This window comes from Blastomyces dermatitidis (assembly GCF_000003525.1).
Source record: "Blastomyces dermatitidis ER-3 genomic scaffold supercont1.7, whole genome shotgun sequence".
Lineage (NCBI taxonomy): Eukaryota > Fungi > Ascomycota > Eurotiomycetes > Onygenales > Ajellomycetaceae > Blastomyces > Blastomyces dermatitidis.
In genome coordinates, this window is record NW_025544780.1 from 805489 (window position 1) to 822214 (window position 16726).

Below are 16726 nucleotides of genomic sequence, written 5' to 3' on the forward strand. Positions count from 1 at the left end.
TCTGATTGAATAAGCACTGAGAATGTTGTTATGCATTTCCTCAGTGTGAGAAAAGCCTCTTCACATGCAGCATTTCAGATGATTGAATAAAACTTCTTCTTTCACAGATTTACATTCATTTCTCTTAAGAGATCTGAGAGTGATGCAGATATTTGTGTGAAATCCTTGATGAATCTGTGATAATATGAGACCAACTCAAGAAACTGTTATATATGATGTACATTTCTCAGCTGCGGTCAATTTGCTATGACATTCAATTTCTTCAGGATGAGGTGTATACAGTCATCACTCACTACATGTCCTATGAACTCCAACTCTTTCATTTCAAACACACACTTGATTGATTTGACATAGAGCTTATACTCTGTCAGAGTTGTAAGCACTTCATCAAGATACTTCAGATGTTTGTTATATGAGTTTGAAAAGACTAGAATGTCATTGAGATATACAAGACATGAGGTTTCATTCTGTTTATGAAGAATCATATTCATCATCATTTGAAAGATGACAGGTGCATTTGTCAGACTGAATGACATTGCTAGGAATTCAAACTTCTCTCATTACATATTAAATGCAGTTCGCGGGACTGACAGTTCACCTACACAGATCTGCCAGTATCCTGAGAGAAGATTGATCTTCAATAGATATCAGGTGTTTTCAACCATATCCAACTGTTGTTGAATTCATGGCAGTGAATATTCATTCTTGATTGTAAGCTTGTTGAGTGCTCAATAATTGATACACATTCATCACTCTCCACCTGTCTTTTTCACAAATAGAACTGGAAAGCCCCACATGCTTGATGAAGATTGTATGAGACCATATTCTAGAAGGTCAGTGATCTGACACTTCTGTTCTTCAAGGTGCATTTGTGATAGAGGATATGCATTCTGATTAACTGGTTTTGCATCCCTCATGTCAATCTCATGTACAAATCCTCATTCCAGCAGCAATTCTGATGAAAGATCTGTTCAGAAGACCTTTTCATGCTTCTTCAGAAGCTTCTTCATATGCTTATCCTCTCACATATCTTTTATCTTGGTTTCCTCTGCTTCTGAGTCTCATATGACATACAGAATGCTTTCAGATGAGGTCTTGTAAATTGTTCTCTTTGCTTGTTAATGTGTAAGCAGATTTAATCCTTCTATATCAGGGATGTGAAATGTCCTTCTCATATCAGTTGATAGGATTGTATGAACCATTTTCTTCCTATCAGTCAACTGCATATGACATGTATGCCATTGAATCTGCAGGTTGAACCTTTAGAACCAATCAAGTCTGAGAATAAGGTTGTATTTCATGTTCTGCAGCTCTTACACTCAAATATAGCAAGATCATTCTCTGAAGTGCAAGAGAACTCTTACTCTTGCAGGTGATATCAAATATCAGTTATCAGATAATCTTATGTGTCAGGAATCCTTCACTCAGCAAACCTCTTTCAATCTTCAGATCATATGATCATTAATATATTGTGTAGAAGCTTCTGTGTCTGCTAACACTTTTGCAGCCATCTCTTGATTCTTACTCAAGTGCCCTCTATACATTAACATTTCAGGCCTCAAGACATTGAGATGAGCATCCACTTCATCATTCTTGCCTGCACCTTATTCAGGAGCCTGCTTCTTCTTTACATTCACAGAATTCAGAGAGTCATCTAACACGGGCATCTCTTTCACTTTGAAGACTTTTCATAGAATATCAGTGAGTGCCTCTGAGCTCACTGATCCTGCTAGTTTTTTAACTCTCTTGCTTCTCTTAACTGTGCATGCTGAGTGCAATCTTTTGCATCATGATTTTGATGTCTGCAGTTGAAGCAAGCTCAATACTCATGACATCAAGATTTCCACTCAGAGAATCTCTTTTTCAGAGGATTCAGTGCTTTAGTGATGGCATTCAGATCTAGATTCATCATGTCCAGGTGTGTGACTTGTGTTGTAGAAGTCTGATTATCTGTTCTCTGCTGAAGCATACTTGATTGCAGTATTTTCTGTTGTAATTGACTTACTTATTCCTGTACAATGAGAATGTTGTATGCTTTCTTCACTGTGCCTGGCTGTGAGGTTAAGCATTTTCATTCCACTCTCAACTCAGGTGTAAGATCATGAATGAAGATCTGTAAACAGAAAGATGTTGAAAGCTCTTCATTCAACATGAGATAGTATAAGCTGAAGTGTGTGAAGTATGATGTAAGATTACTCACTTGTCTACACTCAGTGAAGTGTTCATAACACTTATCTCACACATTCACTTTCTCAAAGTTGTGCAAGATTCACTTGAAAAACTCATTTCATATTCATGAGAATGAATATCACTCTGAGTCTGTGAGATTCATCTTTTCATCAGTCATTCATAATGACTTCACTTTTTCATGTAGAAACACAGCAGATCTTAAGACTTGTTAGAATTTCATTGACTGTCTGTCTGTGAGTTCATATTCAATCTGATAATATGATCACATCTGACTTAGCCAGCTGATTGCAGCATTATTTTTTCAGTCATCATTGAAGCTTGATAGCTCTGACAGATCTCCTGGCTTGATATATTCCATGCTCAGATTCTCATCCTGCACAGCAGTCTCTGATGATGTGTATGCTTCTGAAGAGGTCATGAATAATTGTGATGAGATCTCCAGGTTCAGTGTAGTCATCTGTCTGTGTAAATGTTCAATCTCCTGCTGCAGACCTAAGATCTGGTTTTCTCTATTCTTATTGATGATAGTAATTGCGTCAGTGAAGCTCTTCATAGTGAATGCTTGATTCACAGTAAATGTCAATTGTTGTTTGGCCTCCACCTCAGCCTGTCACTGTGTATACAAGGCCTCAATCTTGTTTAGAATTCTTGTACATGTACAGAGCTTTGATTCTGATTCAGTGGTTTCAGCTGCTTTTCTTACTGCTTTGAGTAAATCCTCTGAGAGGTTCTGCATACCTTTCAATTCAGATAGCAGAGAAGAGTGTTGTTCATATCAGCTAGAGAAGATATTCATTTCAGTGATTTCTGATTGATTATACAATGTCTATTGTTATATTGCTATATCACTGTATCATTATATCACTATATTGTTCTATCACTATATTGTTATATGATTTCTGTTATCATTGTACAACTCCAGTGATGGCCATCCCTTCTTTTATCCTTCTTTTGAGTAGAGAGTGAACTTCTTTGAATCTGATTCACCACTCTCATCCCTTTTCTCACACCTCATTCATTTGTATACATGGCATTCACCTGGGCATGGAGTTTTCCCTCAACAAGTGAAGCAGCAGCATCAATCAGATGCTCTTCCACTCACTGCTCTTTGTATGCTATCTTTTGAGGTGTTCTAGAATCACTCTGACATGATAACTACAAATTGCTTCATAGACAGAATTATCATGCCCTGAAGGAGCCTGCACTTCTCACCAGTTTTTAGACATGCTATCAGATGTGATTCAAAGGTTGCTTAAGCCAGTGTACAATTACAGACATACACCGGCTTCTTATATTGTAATCTCATACACTAAATTAATTAGTGTACACTATGGCCCCTTTACACTCATACGCGTACGCTAGTAGTTCAGAAGCGGCCGCGGTATTATCCGACAGTCGTACGTTCTTCCGAACCACAGAATTACAATCATATTTATTTATAAAATGAGAGAAATTAAGTGAATTTTCTTTACACTTATTTCTCTATATCATATCATGTATGATCATCTACTGAATCTGCTGATTTTACAAGAGAATTCTGATAATTACACTATTATCAGACTGCTGATGATTTAAAAGACAGTATTATATAACATTCTGATACAGAATAGTAATGAAAATGATAATTATTTAATATATAAGTCTCAGACAATAAGATATTTGTATTATAATTAAGATATCTTATTTCTTTAAATAGAATAGATAGTTAATAAATAGCAGCTGTTATACTGAGTAATAGATAACTAACTAGCTTAATAGTATTGATTTTACTGACAGAACAGTATACAGTATCTCATAGTATCTTAGTAGTATTCTGATAATGACATCTGTCAATTACATGATTACTGAGTAGTGTTATAATGATATTAGAAAGTTCTGCACTGTCTCAATGCCATCTTGACATTTAATATTCAGTGACATGTCACTGAATATAATGATGGAACATGTGTTACAATCAGCGACATGTGACACGGGTGGAATGGTGGATCCACGGTGTAATCACCGTAAATTAACCCTACGTTCTTCCGGTATGGTATTTGATGGGGTGCACGTGATATCACGTGATATCACGTTACAGGGCATTTTGGAAGATTCCGGGAATGGGACCCCTCGTCGACGGCAGTACATCTTCCTCTTTGTGCATGGTGAAAATGTTGGCTGCACAAGCCATATCCATCTCTTATTCGACCCAAGGGCCGCCGTTCTTTGAGTCCCGTATGAAAGAAGGCGAGAAGGGCCTAATTCACTCGGCAAAGCCATCTTATCTATCCAGAGGACGAGCCTTTGAATGATAGATTGTCCTTGCTGGTAGAACAACATGCTCAGATGTGTAGTGCTACCAGCTGGAGGGATTGCCAAACCATATATTGGCTGGCACATGAGAACATTCTTTGCAATATTGAATATTGCCGCTTCATCCGCTGCTATTAATACATATCTGCCACCATGGGAGTGGGTTGAATATATTTTTCGTCGACAGTGGCGATTGAATAGAAGCCCAATACAGACCGGGAGGCAAATCGACGATGTCAAAGCAGCAAGGCATGTATATATTATATATATATATAAACATAAACACTGCAGACCCACTCCTGCAAGTGGTTCCCAATTCCGCCGAGCGGAGCCGTTTGATCATAATTGAGCTCTTTGGAAGTGAAGCTTTGATAGGGCTGGTTGACAAAACACAGGTGGCTTTTGGTCCCTTAGGTAGTGTATGTATACAATGTTTAGCGCATCGTTGAGTGTGAATCCCAAGGTATTGAAAGTGAGATTTACTTTTTGTGGATGCCATTATTTGGGAACTTCTGGAAATAGAATGAGGGTATGGTTAAAAGCAGGAGGATGTCTGGACCAGCCACATGAAAAGTAATCTTTCTCTTAGGGCTTAGGATCGTCGAATTGCAGTGGAGTTGGCTTGTTGCGGGCGGACTTAATTCGTGGCTTGAGCGTTGGGAGACCTTGAAATCGGGAGTAAAGTAAGGTTTAGTTCTGGAGCCTCAATTGCAGCGATGTGTTTACTGTGTAGGAGGAAAATGAGACCTGTTTCCCAGCTGCTTCGATAAATGAACAGTACGTAGTAACTATATACAACTATCATTGGTGATGAGAGACAGATCACCGATCAGTCCTCTGGTTGTTCAAGTACGTATCTGATGCCAAGTTAAGCGGACTCACATATTTCTGCTCAAGTTCTCGATTCCACAGATGCATTGTCCAGATATGCAGGGTAGTAGCAGCCGTGCCCTATGATAACTAAGTTAAGTATCTAGAAATCTCTATCCGCCGAACACGGTGAACGGTGGGTCTCGGTGGGCTGGCAGTGAGCGGATAAATGTCCAATATCCACCCTCCCTGCTCTACTTTTCTACCTTTGGGAGCGAATCCACTGTGGAGTCCAAAAATAATAACGGAGCGACACGGACCGCTCGATCTCCTCTCTCCTGTCCCCTCGCCGAGTTTTTCGGCTGTGCCCAGTACCTTGCGGACAACAGGATGAGCCCTAGCCTTCTCCGCCGAGGTTTCCATATGGGCCTTATCGGTGCTGATGGCGTGGCCGAGCAGGCGTTGGGTCTGGAAGAGATCTGATCTCTTCCGGAGATTCCAAAGATTCTGCTTAACTGCTTGTTTGCCGAGTGCCCGCAAGGTCCTCATGCGAATGGACGACATGACCTTAGGAAGCTGCCCCAGTTAGTTACAGATGAATGTGATGCTAAAAAACCTGAACATGATGCAAATTTTTGACTCCCTTTTTTCACACGATGTTCAGCTTTGGAATCATGCCAATCTCTCAACACCAGAATCATGACATGACTTTGACATGAGTTTCTGAAGAGGTGATCAAGTTTTAGTGTACTCCGTAGTTAATATATTAGAATTATATATTGATAATATATGCATGAAATGTAATTATTTAAGAATTTAATCATTTAATTTTTTAATATTATATTATAATTAAGAAAAAATTTTAAAACTTGAATATAACCTCAAAATTTAGTATTAAAACTGTATATTATTCAAAAAATTCAGTTTTAATATTAAATATAAGTTAAAATTTAATTTCAAACTTAAGTATAATATTAAAAAAATAAATCAAATTGAATATTATATTCAATTTTGAAATCATATTGAGCTATTTTTTAGTCAAAGTTCGCATCACAATTCATTTTTTTGTCTGGAGCTGCTTTATTGTTATTATCCCTCCTGCGGCCGATTCCCTCCTGCGATTAGGGCTGATAATTCTCCTCCGCTTCCCTGCTCCCTCTTAGGGTCGTTTCTTTGACCTGACTCTTGCGTGCATTTACCATACACCTTGCCCTCTAGCTTATCAAGGTGTTCCTGGTACCTTGGTGGCACGGACACTGCGTTGTCTCTCCCCTTGGTTGAAAATGTGCTCTGTTTTTGCTTGCATTTTGTATATATATACCTCTATCCAAGTCCAACTATTCTACTTCACTCTCCTTATTATTCTCCCCACAAATCCAATCTCACTAGATATCTTTTCATTTTGCAACTAGCTCATGATATCTTCACGATCACAATTTTATTGATCTTGGAATATTCGAAACGTTTATTGAGCTTCGGAGTCTTTCGTCTACTTCTCATCCAACCAGCCGCAGGATGGTCTCCCGAAGTATCCCCCTACGTATTGCCTTGCTATTGTCATGTATCCCGTTGGTCGCTTCTCAGAGCCTCTCCGACTGCCATAACCATGACAGCGTGGTGTATGTTTTTTGCCTCTTGTGTTCCCATCCTTGACCTACATCTCTCTAATACCCTGTTAGGTTCTGTTTCGGGTCGGATGGGAAGGAAACTCCCATCTCGACTCAGGTAGCCCCCACGATGACCCAGCCAGCCTCAGTGTCGGCTGTCACTACAGAGGCTCCTCAAACGACAGCCATTACCGCTTGTCATACACATGAGACAAAGACGTAGGTGTCCCCAAATAAATAACAATCAATCTGGCGGTTGAGTCCCTTGGGACCCAAAAGGGCATAGTGTCTGGTCCTGCAGGTTCGACGACTAATCTGTGTTTTTTTTTTCCATCTAGATTTTGCATAGGAGGGGATGGTTCCGAGGTTGAAGTGTCGGCAACCGGCACCACCCGCCCTTCGGCGGTTCCAGTAGAGTTCACAGGCTGCCACTATCATGGTGGAACCAGGTTTGTTGTTCCGTGTGCTTTCCCATATTTACTTGCCTGCGACTACTAAAGGTCTTGAAAGATTTTGCGTAGGGCCCGATGGTGACGAAGTGCAAGTGCTATCCGCAAGCGGAGGCTCCGGCGACGAGCACGGGGGGAGGCAATCAAGCGGAGAAAATTGTCATTTCCATGGCGGTGTGGAGTAGGTGCCAACAGAGAGGATACCAAATAGTCGACTATCTTGGCTAACGATTTTGTAGGCATTGCACGGGCAGTGGAGAATCCGAAGCCTCAGCGCCGCCTTCCTGTGAACGAAGGGATCGAGACTACAACATACCGCTTCGAATTGGATCTCTGTTTGTCATACTTGCCACAAGCGCCATCGCCGTGTTTGGCCCAATGTTGTGGGCTCGATTTTTCAATACGAGTTTGAACGGCGTTCTTTTCACTGTGATTAAACAGTTTGGCACTGGAGTTATGGTGTCGACTGCGTTTATTCATGTAAGTTCTCTGCAAGGCAGTATGTTATATGGTACGAATATACGTTAACAACCCCGTAACGTAGTTGCTTACCCATGCACAACTCATCTTCAGCAACCCATGCCTTGGGACTTTAGACTACGAAGCAACCACAGGCGCAATTGCCATGGCCGGAATATTCCTCGCGTTTCTAGTCGATTACGCAGGAAACCGGTTTCTCCTTGCAAGGAAGCTCGACTGCAACCCGCACGCACACTGTGACGTTGAACCACAGCCAGCTCTGACAAAGTCCGCCAATGGGAGCGACACCGAACCAGCCGCTCCCACACTAGCCAATCTAGGCCACCACCACTCGCTTGCTCGACCAGATGACAAGCTGAGTGTAGTCATAATGGAAGCAGGAATTATCTTTCACTCAATCAGTGAGTCTAATGGAACTCCTTAGCTCAATTTCCCAAACCTGATGAACCTAAATATTCACATTTTCCACTATCAGTAATCGGTCTTACTCTCATCGTCGCCGGGGACTCTGGGTATCTTATCCTCTTCATCGTGATAATCTTCCACCAAATGTTCGAAGGCCTCGCACTAGGCGCGCGAATCGCCCAGCTGGGAGCCGCCCTCACGCCATCCAAGCTGAGCATGGCGACTGCGTTTGCGCTAATCACGCCAATCGGCATGGCGATTGGGCTGGGCGTGATCCACCAGTTCAACGGTAACGACCGATCGACCATCATTGCGATTGGCACCCTGGACGCGTTGTCGGCGGGGATCCTGTCGTGGGTTTCGCTGATTGATATGTGGAGCCATGACTGGCTGGAGGGTGATTTGCGCGATGCGGGAATCTTGAAGACGGGCGTTGGGCTTTTGGGGTTGGTGGCTGGGATGGTTTTGATGGGTTTGCTAGGGAAATGGGCGTGATTTCGAATTTTAGATTGTTGATTTTTGCTTAGCGTGTTTTTGGATGGCAATATTAGATTTGATATTTAGATAGGAGGTTTAGCAGTATAGCAGTGTTTATACCCGTTTTTATATAGATAACACTGGGTATCATCTTCAATTCATAAAAAGAAAGAAATAAGATCTGAAGTTAACATCTGCTTCAGAGTTAATTAAATATTTTATCAGTATTTTATTATTCAGAGTATTTATTTTGATTATAACATGAATTCAGAAATATGATAATTATTAATTTTTTATTTCTTTCTCTTCTTTATCTTCTGCAGATACACTTGTTAAAAGAGAAGTTAATTTTTGTAACATGGCGGAACCGAAGTGGTGGCTAGTCAGCGGCATCATGTAGGGATAGTTGTTTGGGAAGCTGTATGAGTGAGCTTGACTATCTTGCTTGAATAGTGAGCTCATAGGCTACAGGGTTATTGTGAGGATATCACAGATATGATACTTAGTATACTAAGAAGATTGTATGAGGCATGCAGTAACTCTTGTATATATTTCAGTAGAAGAAAAACAAATCACTGACTTCTTTAATAAGAAGCCAGTATCTAGCTATTCTATATAGACAATGAATGAATACTCTTCTTTCATTTCACAAGTGAGAATAGTCAGAGTGATATCTCAGCAGCATCTCATTATCAAGAAAGAGTAATCTGCTGATCTTATATAAAAGCAGAGTTCTTATATTCATCAATCAGATCTTTCTATGATATATTCAAATAATGTTATAAAGTGATTGAAAACTGGTTCAGATAGTCTGTAGAATGAATGAAATTATTCACATGAAAGCAATGAGCTGTGTGAAACTGTAACAGAGTCTTGATATAATCAGAAGTTTGATAATATTCTTCTCTTTAAGAACATAGTCTCTATATTCTCAAGATTACTGAATTAGAAATTATCTTTGTTATATAGTAATAGTTACTAATCAATTGACAGTGCATATGCTGTATGTGATATAAAGAAATAGATGAGTTTTTCTACTAACTGTATAAATCTTTCTTTTCTCATCATCATTTAAATTAAATATATGATAAGTGAGTTTCTTATATATTAATTTAAAATGTGAAAAACATAATTAATAAGTGACTTACAGATCTTTCAATATATTCTGTTCTATATATGAAATTCTCTGCAAAAGTGATGTATTTTAGAGACAAAGTTAACAGTAGTGACAGGATTTTTTTTAAAAAGATTTTTTCTTCTTATAACATATTTTTCTTTCTTTCTCTTATCTACAATAGTAAGTGTATGAGAGTATTATTCTTGAAGAACAGTAGAGAGCTTATTCTGATATTTTCTAGTGAGTAAATGTCTTCATGATGCAGTAGCAGTCTTCATAACTGTTAAGAAAGTCAGGTTAGAGACAGAGATAGTAATATTAATAAGTTACAGAAGCACTGCTTTCATTATTATATCTTCTTCTTCTTCTACTTCTTTTACAGCTGCAGTGATAGTCACTGTGTCTTGTAGTAAGATATCATTTCTTCTGTCAGTTAATTTATTCATATTCAGTCTGTTCTCTGCCTCTCTTATCACTGTTACAACACTGCTCTCTCTCTCAGTTAATACAGTGATATATGACTCTGTGTGATTATTCAAAGAGAAATCTGAAAAGAGCTTGATTTCAGAGACAGTGACTCTGAGAAGCTCAATTCATAGTTTCTCTTTCACAGTATATCTGAGCTCTGCTCAGAATACTGCTGAGTTCAGTCTGCAGAGTTCTGCAGTTTCTTTATCTTCTCTCTGTGAAAAGATTCTAATATAGTCTCTGACTAGTATTATTACTTGTCTGCACTGTATCAAGCAGCTGAAGAAAGAGAGAATTTTATATACTTACTTCTTCTCTCACTTCTATTATTTCTGTTATATCTGTAATAACAACTTCTGTCTCTCTGTAAGTATTATCTCATAGAAAGACATTATATTAGCTCTGATAAGAAGTCTAAATATTCAAGCAGTACAGAGTGAGAATCTCAGAGCTTTAAGTATTAATAGATTCTATTAAGACTGAGAAGATCTCTCTTACTTATCTATAAAAAGAGACAAAAGTATAAGTCTTTAAGATGAAAAAACATCTCAGAATAGCTGATCTTAAGAAGAAGTCAGTCAGTACTACTATTAAAAGTACTGTGAAGATTAATCACTGATTAAAGAGAATCTCACTTCAGTTAAAGTAAATAACTGAGATACTTTATAAGTTGATAAGTTAATACTTTCAGTATCTCTTATACTCTTCTACAGCATGCTTCTCTACAGTACTGCAGTGCTAACTTTTCAGCAGATAAAAATATCAGTATTGAAGACTTCAACAGTGAAGAATAAGTTTGATAAGAATATAATTATTAATGAGTAGACTCTGAGATTCTCTCTTTTTACTTTTTCAGCAGACTGCAGTCTTATTAGAATAGCAGCAGTCTGTGAATTAATAATATTAATCTTTTTATTAATTTCTAATATCTCTTTTCTCTAATCACTTTGAAATTTTTATACTTATATAGTCTTATTAAACTTCTAAAAAACTCTTTGAGAGAAAATAGAAGAAGAGTGCTACAGAGTCTATAAGATGCTGACTCATCATTATAAGATTATCTCTAAAAAACTCTTTGAAAAAAATGAGAACTCTTAAGCAGTATTTCTTATTCAATATCTCTGATATATAATAAGACAGTCTCTACTAGCTATCTCATAGATTGTAATCTCTTTCTCAGTATTCTTTAAATACTTAAGCAGTTCTCACAAATTCTCTGATAATGAATAATTTTCTTATTTAACAAGATATTAAAACTTACTGTAATATATTCACTTATTCAATATTTTCTTCATAAGATATTCAGTATTACTCTCAATCTCAATATTATCTGACTAAGATAGCTCTGTCTCAGAGTATTACTTATAGAGCTTTAAATAGAAAATGTGAAAAACAGAATGAATTGATTTCAATTCTGTGAGTAATTTTAACTCATATATCTGTTTATTCATTACTCTTATTATTAGAAAAGATTCTAGTCACTGCTCACTGAGCTTCTTATATAATCTTATTATCTTGATATTCTTTGCTGAAAGTAGTACTTAATTCTCTATTAAGAACTTTATTAAAAGATATTTTTAATTATAGTATTTCATTTACTGCTTCTAAGTATAGTAGATACTTTTCATTATCTTTTTATGAATTTTATTCAAAAGTTTCAATCTTACTTTTACTTCTAATACTGAGAGATACTTCATTCTCTGTATCTGTCTGATATTCTGACTGTCTATCTCTCTCTTTGAAATATTATTTATAACATCACTGAGTAATGAAGAATTATATTTATAATAAGCATAGAAAGAAGATATCTTTAAGATTACATTCTTTATATTGTTATATATGAATTAAGTAGTTAGAAGATATTTAAGTCAATCATTCTGATAATATGAATAGAATACTTAAAGATGCTGTTTTAATATCTGATTCTGATATTCAGTCTGATTATCAGTCTGTGAATGAAATGCAGTACTGAGAAGACATTATATTATAAGATAATAGTAAAAAGCTGATCAGTATTTGCTGATGAAGAGAGATTCTTGATCTATTATTAACAATTTCAGAGTACTGTAATTATGAATAATGATATCTAAAAATAGATCAGTTAATTCAGAGACTTTAATCTTTTTATAAGTAGAAATATATCTGATCATCTTTATAAAGTAGTTAATAATAATTAAAATTAAGTTATATTCTTTGACTCTTATTAACTTCAGCAGATTAACTATGAAATTCATTAATAGATTTTATTATAAGCTCTTTAAAACAGACAGTGATATTAACTCACTGTATTACTTATATTATAAGATCTTTATTCTTTGATAGATATTATAAGTTTTAATATACTCTTTAACATCTATCTGAAGCTTATCTCAAATATATTTATATTTTAAAAGCTTCTCAGTCTTCTCTAATCTGAAGTGCTCTGTATAGAAATTATTATAATGAATTCTTAATAACTTCTAACACACTGCTCTGCTATAAGAGATGAAGACTGAATTATTCAGCAGTAGAAGTTTATATTCTTCTAGTTATCAGTGACTTGATTTCTTAGCAGCACTGTTCTGCTCAGAGTCTGTCTCTTTTAAGTTTAAACTGAACTCTTTCTTCTTTAACTTCTGAATTTAAGCTGCAGTAGAGACATCTCTCTTCTGTAACTTATTAATGAATTTCAAAAGTAGTTAGATTGAAAGATTGTAGACTGTTTCATTCTTTATCAATTCAATAATTATAAGATATAATATGAGAAGCTTATAATCTTCAGTGTTAGTCTCTTACAAGAATCTGAGTTCTCTTTCATCTTCTATACTGAGTTACACAGCTGTCTCTTCAGCACTGTTTCTGAGCTTTAGAGAATCTTAACTCTCTGCAGTCAGTTTCTTCTGTAGTGATAGTAGAGATTCTTTTATAGAATTCTTCTCTGCATTAATGATATTATAATCAGACTATTTAGACAGTATATTAGCAGGGTTAAGTCAATCTGAACAGTATCAGATATAGAAATCATACTCTGAAAGCAGCTCTGCTCATCTGACTTAACATTCTATCAAGCTCTTTATTGTTAAGAAGTAACACAGATTTATATAATCAGTGAGAACTTATACTAAATATCTACTACTCTGAAGATAATGTTATCAGATCTTAAAGAATTTGATAATTACTAACATCTTCTGATCATGAGTATTATATCTTCTCTGTATAAGTGATAACTTCTTAAAGAAGAAGATCACTGATCTTTATTCATAGTATCTTATAGACTCTGTGAAAAAGTCTTCTCTCACAGACAATTCATTATCTATTTTTTCAGAAGTGATTATTCTCTGATTCTTTCAATATTGAAAGATCTTCAGTGTCAACTGTGAAAAGATTTCACAGATCTCATTCTCAGATACATCAGTCTTATACTGACTGAATAAGTCAGAGTTAAAGTGATTCAGTATTATAATATCTGTAAAAGCTTGTTTCAATTCTGTAAACATCTGCACAGTGTCTTGAGTAAGAATAAATAATCTCATTTTTCTATCTTTCACACTTCTCTTTAACAGATCTATAAGAGAAGCAGTAATTCATGAATATACATAGATAAATTATCTGTAGAAATTCATAAATTCTAGAAATATCTGCATCTTGTGATATATCTGCAGCATCAGCCAGTTCTCAATGATGAAGACTCAGCTCCTGTTTATTGAAATATTATTCATCTTAATAATATAATCTAAGAAATCAATCTTCTGCATGTAGAATGAGCATTTTTCAGTGTTTACATAGAGTTGATACTGTCTCAAGTGACTTAACACTTCTTGAACATGAGTATCATATTCTTTCTCTATTTTTGAGAAGATTAGAATGTTGTTTAAGTATACTATACAGAAGACATTAATAAGGCTCTGCAGTGTCTCATTTATATAGATCTGAAAGATGACTGAAGCATTACAAAGATTAAAAGATAAAACAAGATATTTGAAATTACTGTACTTAATATGAAAAGCTGTTTTTCAAATATCATCTTTATTAACTCTGATTCTATGATAGATATTCTGTATATCAATCTTTGAGAACATCTTCACTTCAGACAATCAATTGATCATCTTGTTAATTAACAGTAGTGAATAGTGATTCTTAACTGTTATCTTATTAAGGCCTCTGTAGTCTATACATAGACATAGTCTATCATTCTTCTTGAGTATAAAGAGTATAGATGTCTCTGTCAGACTCTTTGATGAATATATTCAGTTCTTTGATTATGCTTCTTCAAGATATTTGCACAGAATATTTAACTTCTTTATAGATAAGTTATAAAGAAATCTGTACAGTGCTGTTGCATCATCTTTAAGATGAATCTTGTGTTATATCTTGATATCAGAAAACTTTGCTGCTTCTCTTTTCAAAAAGACATTCTTAAAATCTGTAAAGAGATATCATGTATATTCATCTTCAATAACAGATACTGCTGCTAATCTTACAGTGAGAGTGATGACTTCTTTATCTGTCTTCAAGTTTCAATTATCTGCTACACAGTATATTAACTCAATCTTTTTCTCAAGATTCTTCTGATGAAACTCTTCAGATTTCTCTATTACTATCTCTTTATCAGTGAGACAGTATCATCATATCTGAGTGACTCAGTCAATGAGAGAATTGTTTTCTCTCAATTATAGAAGATCTAGAATAATGTTCTTATCTATGATATTAACTGTGTGAAGAAGCAGACTGCTTTTCTTAAAGATTTCTTCTAAGTCTGTGATCACATACTTTGCTTGAATTATGCTAAAACAGTGACATTTCATTTCATCTGTAAATTTTATATAATCTGATGAATCTATCTTCTTTCAACTCTTCATCAAAGAAAAGAAATAGAATATGAAGTTAATATTCACTCTGAAGTTGAGTAGACATCTCACTAATATCTTCTTATTCAGAGTATGCATTGTGATTGTAATATAAACTCAGAGATATGAGAATTGTCAATTCTTTTCTTTCTCTTCTTTATCTTCCACAGATATATTTGCTAGAAGAGAAGTCAACTTTGAGAAGATATCTTCTTAATTTCTTCTCTTCTTCAGCTTCTTACAATCACTGATATAGTAATCATCAGCTCTGCAGTTGAAACAGAGATCTTTATCAAATCTTTTTTAATATTTCTTCATAGTGAGTGAAGAATCAGAATACTTGAAATTCTTCTTTACTTTCTCTGCACTGAAGCTGTTATAATGTCATTTAGATCTTATTATTGATTACTTAGAAGAGGTCTTGTTAATCTTTTTCTCAGAGAATTGATTATTCAAATAGATCTGAGAAGTCAGATTAACAAGCTCAGTGCAATTAATTGATGAACTCTGATATTATAATATCATTGTTCACATCTTATGAGTCAGCTTTGTAAGATAAAGCTGTGTTTTTAATTGATTTAAATCATCAGTCAATTCCTCTCAATATTCTTCAAATCTTGTATTAAAATTGAAAGAATTCTCATTATCTTGTTAATATAATGAGTTGAACTGCTGTGCTGCTGTGAAGCTGTAATTGCAGTGATCTTTAATTTAATTCAGTAGAAAGTTCTTGAATTCTTCTTAAGTCATGACAGTATTAATACACTTAACCTTTCTCTTCTTGATAATTCAAGTAGTTGCAGAGATGTCTTCAAGAAGATTGATAATATATATTACTTATATCTCATAAGTATTATACTGACTCAGATTAAGGTGAAATTTCTGTTCAAGAGTACAGATAAAGCTGTGAAATTCAGACAAGATGTTTCTCTTATATCTTAGTAAATCTCTGATCTTAATCTCTCTATCTCTATGATAGATGTAGATGTGTAGAGACTGCAGTGATGATAGAGCAGTTGAAGAGCTTATATTAAAATATACAGCAGGTTCAGAAATCTTGAATTTCTGCTGAGATAGAGATGTACACACTCTACTATTTAGAGAATGATGTAGTGTTTTCTTCAGAGAGTGAGATCAGATCAGTCTCAGTATGAGTGTATAAGATTATATCAGTCTGTTAAAGCTCAACTGATTCAAACTTATAATCAGATTAAGTAATTTAAATTATAATATGATGAAACTGAAGCAGTGACTAGTTAGTAGTATTATATAGAGATAGTTGTTTAAGAAGCTGTATAAGTGAGCTTGACTATCTTACTTAAATAGTGAGCTTATAGACTACAGAGTTATTATGAGAATATCACAGATATGATACTTAGTATACTAAGAAGATTATATAAGATATACAGTAACTCTTATATATATTTCAGTAGAAGAAAAACAAATTACTGACTTCTTTGATAAGAAGTCAGTATCTAGCTATTCTATATAGATAATGAGTGAATACTCTTCTCTTATTTCATAAGTGAGAATAGCTGAAGTGATACCTCAGCAGTGTCTCATTGTCAAGAAAGAGTAATCTGCTAATCTTATATAAAAGCAGAG

At 35.3% G+C, this 16726-nt stretch overlaps 3 protein-coding genes across 5 annotated transcripts; 1 reads left to right on the forward strand and 2 right to left on the reverse strand.

Annotated features, from left to right (window-relative positions):
* Positions 1–2491: 2491 nt before the first annotated feature.
* BDCG_17355 (uncharacterized protein) lies at positions 2492–2926 on the reverse strand (the record flags this gene model as incomplete). The annotated part of the gene is made up of 2 exons (XM_045426494.1): positions 2492–2797; positions 2894–2926. 2 exons carry the CDS (start codon positions 2924–2926, stop codon positions 2492–2494), a joined length of 339 nt encoding a protein of 112 aa, XP_045281782.1.
* A 1352-nt stretch (positions 2927–4278) lies between these two features.
* BDCG_06650 lies at positions 4279–5888 on the reverse strand. Of its 3 annotated transcripts, XM_045422400.1 has the most exons (3): positions 5365–5888; positions 4966–5280; positions 4279–4891 (listed from the first exon to the last, which is right to left on the reverse strand). In XM_045422400.1, exon 1 carries the CDS (start codon positions 5854–5856, stop codon positions 5443–5445), a length of 414 nt encoding a protein of 137 aa, XP_045278046.1. In that variant the 5' UTR covers positions 5857–5888; the 3' UTR covers positions 4279–4891; positions 4966–5280; positions 5365–5442. The 3 variants fall into 3 exon arrangements, with proteins under 3 accessions (XP_045278046.1, XP_045281784.1, XP_045281783.1); XM_045422401.1 differs by having other exon boundaries at positions 4279–5147; XM_045422399.1 differs by having other exon boundaries at positions 4279–5280.
* Positions 5889–6262: 374 nt separating this feature from the next.
* Positions 6263–9006, forward strand: BDCG_06651 (zinc/iron transporter). The gene is made up of 7 exons (XM_045422402.1): positions 6263–6911; positions 6972–7118; positions 7238–7348; positions 7410–7529; positions 7588–7828; positions 7893–8229; positions 8304–9006. Exons 1-7 carry the CDS (start codon positions 6808–6810, stop codon positions 8726–8728), a joined length of 1485 nt encoding a protein of 494 aa, XP_045278047.1. The 5' UTR covers positions 6263–6807; the 3' UTR covers positions 8729–9006.
* The last annotated feature ends 7720 nt before the right edge of the window (positions 9007–16726 follow it).